Source organism: Bos grunniens, chromosome 23 (genome assembly GCF_055505025.1).
Source record: "Bos grunniens cultivar Pamir isolate PY7600 chromosome 23, Bosgru_T2T1.0, whole genome shotgun sequence".
Lineage (NCBI taxonomy): Eukaryota > Metazoa > Chordata > Mammalia > Artiodactyla > Bovidae > Bos > Bos grunniens.
The window spans coordinates 41,001,695-41,015,334 of NC_141187.1; the positions used below are offsets into that span (position 1 = coordinate 41,001,695).

Genomic DNA, 13,640 nt, shown 5'->3' on the forward strand with positions numbered 1-13,640 from the left:
GTGGGTATCTGACAAAGTATTTTTCAAAAGTGATGGACTTAAAATGTTAAAGAAACGTAACATACTCACAGAATCAGGGGTGTTAAATTTTGGCCAATCAGGATTCTAGGTGATCAACACATAGACCACTCCTGAATAAGACTAATTTTGTCTTTTGATTGTCTTAATGAACTTATTAATCTGAATTTTAAAACTGCTGCTTATGTGAGAATTAGGCCCTTGATGAACCATTGAGTGTTTAAAATATCTGCATCATAGTAGAGATTTATAAAAATATGTTGACTGCTAACAGGTATTTTCACAGGTTTGACTTGTTTCTTGATAAAGTTATTAAGACATTAAAGAAAGGTTGAAATAAACAACTAAATGAGACTTGAGAACTGGCCTTTGGTTTTAAATACTTGATTTGTTCCTATAAACCTTGTCAATAAAAACAATAAATCAACACCTCTGTCTCTTTGCATTTGATATCTTAACATGTATTTCAGAGTAGAGATTTTTTTTTAATGGATTCATTAGCCTTGTAGCCCATATAATTTGGAGGGCTCATTGCTGGTAATTGATCGCTTTTACTTTGAAAAAATACATTACAAAGAAATAGGGGTGGGGGGAGCTTGTGCTCTCACAAAACTAAGTTGATCAGAGTTATCTGTGATCATTCACTTGAAAAGGATACACAGTAATGCCTATGACCTGCACAGTCTAAAGAGGTTTGGAGGTTGAAGGGATTGAGTTGGTGTGTGTGAAACACTGTGGTGAAGATGTATCTGCTGAGGAGTGTGTTTTCATCACTACAGTGCACAGTGTATTTGAAAAACACGTTTTATTAAGCAGTTTTACACAATCAGCTGTTCACAGTCTGCAGTTGAAACACATATATATTCACTGCTATTAAATCTTCAGGCAGCAGTGAAAAACATACTCAAGAAAAAAAAAAGTACCGTGGCTCCTTAAAGAACAAAATGTTAGGTGATGTCACTTGAGACAGGAAATGAGGGTTTACCGTACTTTATTTAGGTAGGTCTCCCCTCTTGTTTGCTTATAGCACTATACAAGTTTAAGTGCCCAGAAACCAAAGTAATGATGGACTGTGAACCATTTCAACTTAAAGTGTTTTGCATTTATCACTTGACACATGCTATTTAAACATTTTAATACAGGAAACACGTGAAGCAGAATACTTCCCAATCAGTACCAATGACTTTCATTAGATAACCCTAAATATCAACCTTTTCCTGTTAACTTTGAAACCAATTTACTGCTTTTTTCTTCCTTTCAGTTGTATCATACTTCTGGGGAGGGAGGTGGGTCTAAGCTCTTGCTAAAGTTCACCATATAATCTTTGCATAAAATACAATTTCTACTTACAACCTGACTTTAAATTTTAAAAATACCTAATATTTTGAAAAGTGGTTTCAAAGTCATTTTGAGTCCTTTTTTAAGCTGACCAACATACTGAAAGAATTCTTCAAAGACTTTTTAAAACAAAAGCACTTAAGTTACCCATATTTCTAACCTGTAAACTGAACTTTCTTGGCAAGATGGGCATCCTGTAGACCCTGAAATCAGTGTGTATTTATTTGTCATGAGTGAAAGAAGGAAAAAGTAAATATTTACTATGTTCTCAGGCTTTTAAGATATGGCTTATAAAATGTGTAATATTTATCCCAGGATATTTCACATTTTTCTGCAGTTTTCCAGTGGACCTGCCTATGGAATACTGAAAACATAATTCTATAAAAAATATTCCTAGAGACTTAATCAGTTATTTTAAAAAGAGGCAGTAGGGAGAGACTTTTATTAAATTATTCTGACAAGACCCTTATGCTAGTGGTTGCCAAAGTTAAGGCTATTTAAAATGTGCCATCTGCACAAACATGGCTCTTAAGAAAAACAGCCATATTCTGCATCTAAAGTACGAAGACCACACAATCTCTTCTCCATTCTCAATGATACCACACCTGTACTGCTGAATCGAAAATTTTGCCAATGAGTGCACAGATCTAATATGTTTTATTATAAAAGATACCTGAATTTAAATTTCTTTTGAACACCTAATGGGAGGAAATACGTACAATATAAAATAGAAGTTTTATTTATCTTGGAAGAGTTTGTACTGTATCCAAAAAGGGGAGATTTCTATCTAAATTTAAGTAAAAGCTCAATATTAGAACTATATAAAAATCTTAAGGCTCATTGGCAAAGATACTGATAAATTGTCACAGACGTACATGGCTTTGTTTTTTTTTTTAATGATTCCTGCTTGACTTGGTTTTTCAATGTGTGAAAATTGGTCAGCCAAAAAAAAAGTCAGATTTCAAGGGAATCTCTTAACCATGGAAGAATCATATCCAAGGTCTTAACTGAAGGTTATATTCTGCCTTACTCTGAAATTGGAACATTTAGCACTAGTCAGACCAATGGAAAATGCTATTAAATATAAGTGCTTATAAAAGGATTCTTGTAACCCATGCTTTCAGAATGGTAAAAACTGGTTTATATTATCATACCACCTTAGAACATTCAAGTTTTGCTACCTAGAGAGGATTGTTTGATTTTATCAAAGTGAGGTCTAACCATGTTTTTCAAACCTTTCCCTTTGGGATACAGAAGAAAGCTGCGTCCAGACAAATTCTATTTAAAATGCTGCAATCTTGCTTGCTTCTCGAACACCACTCAAATATGCCCCTGTAACAGTCTGTGGGAAATGCCTGTTTGTTGCCTGTTAAAAAAAGAAATTATAATTTGAGATAATGTATAAGAAATTTAGATGACTATCAAAATATAGTATGAATTTACACTTTTCTCCCATCCTCCTAAAATGTTGCCCCTCCTGTGTGCTCACAGAACACTCGACTCACCCATCACAGCACCTGAACATTTCTGGCTTATTTCACTGTGTTTCACCAAATTCATTCTACACAGTCAGCACTCGTGTGAAGTAGTACTGTGTGACATTCATGAAGGTATTATATATGCCAGGTACTGGAGTTAAGAAGAATGAGTAAGACACAGCCCCCTCCCATCAGACAATCAGTGGTAAGTCAAACAAGCACAAGAAGTGAATCAGTTCATCCTTGTCTGGAGTTTTGCTGGATGAGTATTAACAAGAAGTTTAACAAACAGAAGGGAAAGACAAAAGGTGACTATCAACAGAGAAAACCTCACCTGCAAGGAGGTTATAGTGGGAAGAGAATAAGCAAACCAGGACAGGAAAGTTAGGCTTGGATTTACAACCATTAGGTATTTTCTGTCATTGTTAGGTATTCTTGCCTGGAAAAGTCCATGGACAGAGAAGCCTGTCATATATAGTCCATGAGGTCACGAAGAGTCGGACGTGACTGAAGTGACTGAGCCCGCATGCAACCAAGACAAAATCTGGGATGTGATTATGGGAGAAGAGTAGCTAAAATGTAGTCAAGTAGGTCATAGAAAAGGGAATATAAGAAAGATGAAGTTCCATGTGAATTTAGGTTACATGTCACCCAAACTGGTAGCTGGCATGAAATGGAAAAACATCCCGGTGCCACAGACTTTTAAAGTGGGAGGATGATCAGGAGGTCGGGGGGAACACCATTACTTGGGAAAAGAGTAGCAGAGTAATAGAAACCTCAAAAGAAATGGGTTAAGAAGTAGTCGCTTCAGTCATGTCTGACTGTTCAAGCTCCTCTGTCCATGGGATTCTCTAGGCAAGAATAATGGAGTGGGTGCCATGCCCTCCTCCAGGGTATCTTTCTGACAAGGAATTGAACTCAGGTGTCCTGCATTGCAGGCAAATTCTTTACCACTGAACCACTGGGGAAGCCCTTTTATAAGAAGATGAGGTAGTAACCAGAGAAGACTCTTGAGAGTCCCTTGGACTGTAAGGAGATCCAACCAGTCCATCCTGAAGGAAATCAGTCCTGAATATTCATTGAAAGGACTGATGCCGAACATGAAACTCCAATACTTTGGCCACCTGATGTGAAGAACTGACTCACTGTAAAAGACCCTGATGTTGGGAAAGATTGCAGGCAGGAAAGGGGACGACAGAGGATGAGATGCTTGGATGGACTGACTTAGTGGACTTGAGTTTAAGTAAACTCTGGGAGTTGGTGATGGACAAGGAAGCTTGGTGTGCTGCAGGCCATGGGGTTGCAAAGAGTTGGACACAACTGAGCAACTCAACTGAGGTAGCAATTGTATCAAAGCAGCAAAGAAAAGCCAAAACTTCTAAAGCCTGTTCATGGCCCTTTGGCCCTATTAGGGCCATCTTTTGGAAGCAGTTGACACTTGTGGCCTGGAATGCAACCATTATGTTCTGTTCCTACAAAGTTGGTGCTTTATAGCCCAAAGAGGAAATCAAAGTCAGCTGGTTTTAAAATGATACTCTTTTGTAATAATTCAAAAACCCTGAAAATATTAAAAAACACTATTTTAGATGAATCGAGGAGACCAGTATAATCCTAAACGGTATTAGGGTATGAAGACAGATGAAAAGAGTGCTGAGAATTTACTCTATTTTGATGAACTACAGAGAGGTGGGGGGTGGGGAACAGCAAAAGCAAACTAATTCAACCCCAGAAATCTGTTTTTGTTGTTGTTTATCATAATTTTAAAAAATACTGAAAAGAGGGTTCTAGGAAGTATGAACCCCAACCCTGCAAAGTGGTAAGGAGGAATCCTGGGAGGACAGATCTGCAGGAGTCCCCAAGATAAACTACAGCAAAGAGAAGATGTCAGGAAAGGGGGTTCCAAGGAAGGGAACCTACAGGCTGTCCACAAAGTGGGGAGGCTTGCAACTTCCCTGGTGGTCCAGTGGTTAGGATTTTGCAACTCTGTGTTTCCACTGCAGGGGGCATGAGTTGGCTCCCTGGTTGGGGAATTAAGATTCCCAGGCATGGCTCAACAACAACAGAAAAAAGTGGGGAGGCTTAAGAAGTGGTATAAAAAGAGTTATGAAGAAGGAAATGGCAACCCACTCCGGTATTCTTGCCTGGAGAATTCCATAGACAAGAGGAGCCTGATGGGCTGCTGTCCATGGGGTTGCACAGAGTCAGACATGACTGAAGCAACTTAACATGCATGCATGCACTGGAGAAGGAAATGGCAACCCACTCCAGTGTTCTTGCCTGGAGAATCCCAGGGACGGGGAAGCTTGGTGGGCGGCTGTCTCTGGGGTTGCAGAGAGTCAGACGCAACTGAAGCGACTCAGCAGCAGCATAAAAAGAGTTAAGCTAACGGAAGAAGAGGCTACTATGACTGAAGAGGAAACAGCTGTGTAAGAAAAGAATCGGCGGTGGCCTTCCTGGCTCAGCAGTAAGCAACCACATCACATAAGCACTGACACTAATTTAAAATTAAATTGTGAAGTAAACAGGGAAGAGATGAAACAGGCTAAGTCTTTAACCTGACAGGAAGTCTGGAGGTAATGTCTTGTCTTCTTAAATCCAAAGACAACAATGTAAAAATCTTAAGACATGAAGTAAACTCCAGAAGAAAACAGCAAAAAGAGTTAAAAATGGCTGCTCGGGGAATTTGAGGAGGATATTGTCAGGGTACCTGCCGTCGTTGCCACAAGACTTGAAGGTATTTGACGTTGCTTTTAAACTCTGAACGCAGACCAGTTCCGCTAAAAGCAAGTGATCCAAATGAAAGCAGTCAGGGTCAGAGTGACGAAACCCACCTCGCCAGCAAAAAAGACGGTTCCTTGTATTTCCTCAGCAAGGATGTCGTAGGCCTCCCCGCTGCCCCCCGTCTTCACGAAGCTGTAGGCCATCTGGATCCAGGGGTCCGTGCTCCAGCGGGTGACAAAGTACTTGGTGGGATCTGGGACCTCCTGTGTCAAGCAGAAGGGATCGGAAGGGACTTGGACTGGTTGCAACCCAACCGTTCTAAAATTACAGCCCTCCCTCCATCCGGAAAGTGAGTTAATCCCTGTGGCATTCTGGGACAGCAGTTCCCATATGACCCTCCTGCCCGCCTGTTGCTCTGCCCAAGCCTCCGTATCTGTGTCTCTTCCTTTGTCACTGCCCCGTCTTTCTGACTTTGCCCAACACCCACATGTCTCCTTACTTCAACACCTTGTCCTTCTGCCAGAGACAATTTCCCCACCTACCAGGGGTCATCACCAAAGGCTAAGAGTCCAGGCATTCCTCTTCCCTGGGGCTTCCCTGGAGGCTCAGACAGTAAAGAATCTGCCTACCAATGCAGGAGACCCAGGTTCGGTCCCTGGGTTGGGAAGATCCCCTGAAGGAGGGCATGGCAGCCCACTCCAGTATTCTTGCCTGGAGAAATCCATGGACAGAGGAGCCTGGCGGGCTACAGTCCATGGGGTCGCCAAGAGTCGGACATGACTGAGCGACTAACACACACACATTCCCCTTCTCATCACCTGGAACACGCTGGACCAGAGGAGGAGAGGGACGGGCAGGGTCTGAGGACCTCTGACTGGAATTCTCAACAGGCTTCTCCACAGAACAGCTACACCGGTCATGTTTCAGATAATTCTGTAGGCTGACCCCTGCCAAGCGCCACCATGAAACAGATTTCTGTGCAAACTGTGTGCTAAGTTCCAAATAACTGATTTGAAAACGAATGAGACAAAAGTCCCAGGCGAGGGACTATTTTGAGAGAGACTTGCACCATGTAAAATAAGCAGTACCCCGAGGGCCCCCCTCTTTCTAATGTACGTTATGTTCTGCGTCATTTCTCTTCTTTCTACTTCTGCTCCTTTATCGGGAAAGGATATACATCGTGCCATTTATAAATCTCCAGAGACGGTGAGATTTAGTAAACTGGAGAGTAGAAAGTACCTTGAGCTTCTTGGAGAAAAGGGAAAGAGACTAGCAGTGGGGGGGGTGCAAGAAAATTCTGGCCAAGGTCCCTTTGAATGGAAAACTGTCAAAGCTTGCGAGGTTTGGGAACAGGATACCCAAATAGAGGATCTGTGGAAAATGCTGAGTCTTCCCTCTTGAGGAGAGAAAGGGGGTGTGCATGATATGAGGAAAAAAAGGAAGAGAATGTAAAAGGAGGAATGGGGTACTATTATGAGCCTCACTGTGTCCCCCTACTCAAATTCAGATGATGAAACCCTAACCCGCAGGACCTCAGAAAGCAACTCTATTGGAGATAGGACTTTGATGAGGTCATTCAGGTGGGCCTTAATCCAGGATGCCAAGTGCCCTTCTAAGAAGAGAGGATTTGAACACAGACAACATGGACAGAGGCGAGACCACGCAAGGACACGGGGGAAGCAGCCTTCTGTGAGCCAAGGCGGGAGGCCTCAGGAGAAACCAACTTCCCCTCCCCAACCCCTCAATCTGGTGTCTAGCCTCCTTAATTGTGAGACAATGAATTTTTGCTGCTTGGACTACCCAGTCTGGGGCAGTCTGTCATGGTGGCCCGAGTAAACTAATGCCTAAGAGGAAAGTTGGGGCCTCCCTGGTGACTCAGATAGATGGTAAAGAACCTGCCTGCAATGTGGGAGACTCAGGTTCAATCCCGGGGTCAGGAAGATCCCCTGGAGGAGGGCACAGCAACCCATTCCATGGACAGAGGAGCCTAGCAGGCTACAGTCCATGGGGTCGCAAAGGGTTGGACACAGCCAAGCAATTAACACTTGGATATTAAAAGAGAGAGAGGAAGACTGTGGCCCATGGCCCTGAGCCCCTTCGTGCTCGGTAGGAACAGACTTGCTTTGGGTCCGTGCCACTCTGAAGAGCACGGGAAGTCAGTGGCAAGCGTGTTTTTCTCTTTTCAAAGGGCGTGTGTCTGACCTGCTCCTTGAAGAGCTCACGCAGGGTGGCCATGCACTGCTGCAGCACCTGCTTGTCCTCCAGGCTCCTGACGGCCGCCACCGCCTCTCCCGCAATCACCGACATCAGCACGCTGTGCTGCTTCTGGACATGTGACGGGAAAAGCACTTTACAGGCCGGGCTTTGAGGACCCAAGTCTCCAGATGCTCGGGTCTAAGCACTGGGTTGGCCAAAAAGTTCATTCGGGTGTTACCATCTGGTCTCGTGCAAAAACCCAAATGACCTTTTGGCCCTCATCCTCACAAGTCACAGATCATCATTTCCTACTGTCCTGTGGCCCGGGCCACCCCCCTTCATTTATGCATTTTATTGTTCCCTGCTGGAAAAACTCCAGAAGTCACCTACATATCAAACCCCCGGATTCTCTTGGCTTTTCCCTTCTAAGAACTTTTAGAAGAAATGGAATGTGACTGAGAAGGGAACTCTGCACATAAAATAATGGGGGGAAAAAACCCCTTCTTGAATAGTAAGGACATTCTGCTCTTGGCTCCCATGTGGAACTTCTGAAGATAGTGTCTTGGGACAAACGGGCCCGAGGAAAAACAACTGTGAAGCTTTGGCAGGACATCAGCACAACCATCACGTTCAAGCCCAGGTGGTCCTGGGTCCTCCCCCAACCAATCACGTCCAGTGAATCCCAGATCCGCCCTCATGTGGGCCAATCATACCTGCCCCTCTCCCCTCCAGAGGACCCTTGGGGAGTATATTTCAAGTACCATTCATTACTGTGCTATCACCAACTCTCCCTAAGAGGAATTCGGAAGAATTCTTCCACTTCCATGGCAATGAATTCATTTACCAGGGACCAACATTAGTCCTTTAAGAAAATATGAGAGATACAGGGGCTCCTTTCCTATAGGAAAACATGCCCTGCAAGTGTCCCCCCAGCATACAAACAGACATCCAGAGTGTCCACAATGTCCATTAGCTCCTGGGCTTGACATGGGGGTAATTACCAAATCAAATTCTAAACTGTTAACAAGGGAATTCAAGCCACGTTCTAACACCCATGACTTTACCTGGGGATCCATGTCATAGAACACGGCAAAAAGCCCTCGCTTGCTGGCACTAGGAGGAACGTGACCAAAAAAGTCGGCCCCTTGAACTTTACTGTCCCAAAACCTATAAGGAAATTGCAAGGCAATCTGGAAAGCAAGCAAGAGAAAGGTGGTTATTAAGAGTTCACTGAAATCAAAAGTGTGGCAATCGCTAAGAAGCCACCCATAGCTCTTAAATACTTGTTAAAAAAAAAAAAAAAAGATGTTCCAAAAAACTCAAACATACTCCCTTTCCATTCTTCTATCCTTTGTTCTCTCTGTGAACATGTTTTTAATGCTATTCAGTCCTGTCCTCCCACGGATAATGGTGGGACCCACTGACAACCTCTAGGCTAATCCGAAGATGCAGAGCACTGCTGAGACTTAGTCTTGAAGCTTATGTTCAGGAGATAAAAGTCTTACTACTCATAAGTCTGCTGGTACCTACTGCAGCACTGGCAGATTCTGCTAATACAGTTTTTCAAGGCAAAGAAAGTAGAAACACTCTCCTCATTGGGGCTAATCAGTGAAGGGTATGAGGGGTTCCCTGGTAGCTCAGTTGGTAAAGAATCTGCCTGCAGTGCAAGAGACCCAGATTTCATCTCTGGGTCAGGAAGAACCCCTGGAGAAGGAAATGGCAACCCACTCCAGTATTCTTGCCTGGAGAATCCCATGGACAGAGGAGTCTGGTAGGCTATAGTCCATGGGGGTGGCAAGAGTCAGACATGACTTAGCGACTAAACTACTATTACTACTACTACTAGTGAAGGGTAGATATGGAAAGCAGGACAAAAAAAAAAGAATTGCCTATTTATATACCCAGTTCAAACCCTGAATAATGAAAAGTCTTTCTCCTGAATCAAAACTTGCAGAGCTCCGTCCACTCTGCTCTTTTTGTTTTGATGATATCCTTCTGTACTCTTCAGGAACAATTACTCAAAGGAAAAGGAAGTCTTCGAATGTGATGTGGATTCAAAAATCACCTATTTCCCAATACCAGAAGTTTGGGGATCCCTGTCATCTGATACTCATCTCTCCAGTTTCCAGGCTTACGTAATTCAGTCACCTTTTCAATGATGCCTGCTCCTAAGCTGTTGATGGCCTTCATCTTCTTGTCTGACAACGGTGGGTTAAACTGAATGGCACCTTTCTGCAGTAAAGCCAGTGGTACAGTGACTAACACCTGTGGGAGATAATGAACCATTTACAGTCTGTCAAGTGTTTATCAATGTACCCTGTTGGGCTGGAAATCTTTCACTTATACGCTGGGTAACGTCCAATTGAAACTGTGTGATGCGTGCTGACTACTAAAAGTATCTGCTTTCGTCATGTCAGAGCAGGCTTTTTGAATCACAGCCTGAAACTCTAATTTCTCTAAAAGCCAGAATACAAAGAAAAAGAGTAAATGGGCCGGGTCAGGGTCAGGCAGAGGGTGACACAGCGGGGTTAGTACACCTAGCGTGTTGTCCTGAGCCGCGAGCTGACTTGCAGTTTTATAAGGCCTGTGAGTGTCAGTCACTCAGTCAGGTCTGAGTCTACGCGACCCCATGAACTGTAGCCCACCAGGCTTCTCTGTCCATGGGATTCTCCAGATAAGAATACTGTGGCGGGTTGTCATGCCCTTCTCCAGGGGATCTTCCCGATCCAGGGATTAAACCCAGGTCTCCTGCTTTGCAGACAGACTCTCTACCATCTGAGCCACAACTTCAGTTCAGTTCAGTCGCTCAGTCATGTCTGACTCTTTGCGACCCCATGAATCGCAGCACGCCAGGCCTCCCTGTCCATCACCAACTCCCAGAGTTCACTCAAACTCATGTCCATCGAGTCAGTGATGTCATCCAGCCATCTCATCCTCTGTCGTCCCCTTCTCCTGCCCCCAATCCCTCCCAGCATCAGTCTTTTCCAATGAGTCAGCTCTTCGCATGAGCTGGCCAAAGTACTGGAGTTTCAGCTTCAGCCACAAGAGAAGCCTACAATTTTATAAGGTAGTATTTAAAAAATTTTTTTACCATTAGGAGGAATATTAGATATTGGCCTGATTCTCACCTGGGGAATCACAAATATGGATGCTACTGACAAGTGGTTTTCAACTCTGGTCACATGTTGGAATCACCTGGGAAGCTTTAAAAACATGACCAGACGAGTTCAGCAAGAACCTACGTGGGGTGGGGCTCTGTAACCTTTCTGTTAAGCACCTCCCAGGAGATTCTACCCAGAGAAGGAAATGACAACCCATTCCAGTATTCTTGCCTGGAAAATCCCATGGACAGAGGAGCCTTGTGGGTTACAGTCCATGGGGTCGCAAAGAGTCAGACATGACTTAGTGACTAAACCAGCACCATAGGTGATTCAGAAGTACAGCCAGGGCTGAGAACTACTGCTAGTCCAAAGTCTATATGACCAATACTCACTACCTAGCTAGTTAATGGCAGGAACAATATGAAGAATTATCCATCCCCCCTAGAATTATACACTATTTCTTTCCCATTTGACATGCAAATGAAATATTTTTAGTTAACTGAAAAAGCATAAAACACAGCTAATCTAGGAACTAGTGGTAGTTCATCAGTTACACTTTTTGGTAAACACTTCAGACATAATTAAATAAATCGATGGGGTTTATTAAGCCCCCTCCACCCCCAATACTTTGTTTTCCAACACTACAGAAATCTCAATGTGATTTCATTTATTACATTACAGCACCTTTCACAGACCGTCTACTAAAGCTGTTTACAAAAAATTCAAATGACATAAAAGTACTTCTGCCAGTTTCAAGACAAAAACACAGAGTGTTCTCGACCTGAAAAAAGGTTCTGTGGTACAAAAACAAAGACACCACCCACTTAGAAACCACTGAATTACACAAAGTTAAAGAGGTTGCTAAAATGCAGGACTTCTCAGAGCCTTTAAAATGCTCTTATTTAACCCGAAACATAGACTCATATATCATACTTTACAAACTTATTTGGCCAAAGAATTTCTTTCCTTGTTCAACTCTCAGAACTAATGCAGCAGTACCCAGAATTCCATCTGCCATGAATCTATATGCTGGTCAAAGAATTAAATCTGATGTGTACATCCACACACAACTAGAGGAGATACAGAATTCTGCAGAGGTCAAATAAGGTTCCAGGGAGATGGCTAGAGGCAAACTGCTGGGTGGAAAAGCCTGGTCTCCCTCACTCCCAGGCCCCTGGCAGCACGCAGTGCTCGCACAGCGCTTACCTTCTGTGCTGTACACACTGCTCCACTGGTAGTGGTAACTTGCACTTCATCTCCAGAATAGTCAATACTCTGTACCTGCTCAAGAAAAGCAATCATGGAAAACAATGAGGGATGGAACCACACGATCTGGGGTCCTCTCCAATTCTTTGATGATGGGAGTTTACATTTCCAAGGCTATGGGGAACCACTTCCTGGCATTCGAAGAACTAAACAGTTATCACTTCCTTCAGGGAACTCTCACTCAGTCATTAAAATTTATAAACATTATGTCAGAATATGGAAAAATCTTTATAACATCATGTAAGGTGAAATACAGACATATATATGTAATTGCCTCTATAGTTATAACCATGTACAATATGATTTCATAGAAATGTATATCTGAAGGGAAAATTTAAGTGTGAAAAGAACCATGCTGGATCAGGGAGGTGGTGAGCAACCCGAACGCTTGATTATTAATAACAGTGCATCTCAGTCACTATTGTTTCCAACAACAGCAGTGACCTAACCGACAAGGATAATGCAACTGATCACAGTATCAAAAGTACCTGCAGAGACTGGCTGGACATCAAAGCAGGCGCCTGTCTGCCATGTAATCTACAAATCCCAAACTTCACATGCGCCAAACACCACCAAACCTGAGCCACCCACCGCTGTGGACACTCACGGGAGACCTGAGCCGGATGTCCAGTCCCTCAGCCAGTTTTTCTAAGATGACGGAGTATCCGGGAGTGAGGAGGGTGTGGTCACCAGCGAACTGGGCGAAGAATTCATTGTGGTCCCAGGAGCGAGCAGACACCTGGGAAACACCAGGAGAGGTTGGAAAACAAGATGGTGGAAAACCTGTGGCCTGCACCTAAGGCACGAGAAGAGGAACCCAGGGTGGGGAAAGCCATCCCAGGCAGGAGGACAGAGGGTGAAATAGGAAGGGAGCGGGGCTGATGGACGAGCAGCCGGAGCCAGGTGGATACTGCTGCCAGGGGAAGGAAATTTCTCAGTAATGCACAGGAAAGCTTATTTTAGAACAAAAGGTACATATGATTTGGCCATGGGTACCACTCCCTGACAAAAAGATGTATTATACATCAACAACACTGGAAAGGGAGAATTCCATGAGAGGAGACCCACATCTGGTCAACTCCATATAGAAATATGCCACCTAGATGTCTTCGACATGGAAATTCCATAGAAGCTGAAATGCAGCATGATTTTGGAAAAGTGTTATTCCAATTGCAAAGAATCACTGAATGCAAACATCAGTTGTTGTCCCTCGCCCACCCCTACCAAAGAGGATAATTAAGTTGGGGATCAGCTACAGAACCGTGATTCAACGTGCAGCATATCCAAGTCATATGATCAGAGTTGGTGACATGAATGGAAAAGTGAAAGTTAGTTGTTCAGTCGTGTCCAACTCTTTGCAATGCCAGGCTCTATGTAATTCTCCACACAAGAACACTGGAGTGGGTAGCCATTTCCTTCTCTAGGGGATCTTCCTGACCTAGGCAATTTTAAATTTATTTTAGCAAGACAAACAGATCCTAAGTGCAAAGATGCTCTATTCTGGCTTCTTAAGAGCAGTGTT

At 43.6% G+C, this 13,640-nt stretch overlaps 1 protein-coding gene across 6 annotated transcripts in view; it reads right to left on the reverse strand.

Moving 5' to 3' along the window:
• Positions 1–808: 808 nt before the first annotated feature.
• KDM1B (lysine demethylase 1B) overlaps positions 809–13,640 on the reverse strand; it is a 43,555-nt gene continuing 30,723 nt past the window's right edge. For 4 of the 6 annotated variants that reach the window (XM_086370121.1, XM_086370123.1, XM_086370120.1 and 1 more), the window contains 7 exons: positions 12,726–12,857; positions 12,059–12,133; positions 9,900–10,016; positions 8,816–8,941; positions 7,758–7,880; positions 5,666–5,818; positions 809–2,722 (listed from right to left, as the gene is read on the reverse strand). In XM_086370121.1, coding sequence (XP_086226247.1) covers positions 2,639–2,722; positions 5,666–5,818; positions 7,758–7,880; positions 8,816–8,941; positions 9,900–10,016; positions 12,059–12,133; positions 12,726–12,857 — 810 coding nt within the window. In that variant the 3' untranslated portion in view covers positions 809–2,638. The remainder of the gene's footprint in view (positions 2,723–5,665; positions 5,819–7,757; positions 7,881–8,815; positions 8,942–9,899; positions 10,017–12,058; positions 12,134–12,725; positions 12,858–13,640) is intronic. The other 2 variants (XM_086370124.1, XM_086370126.1) reach the window with 1 other exon arrangement.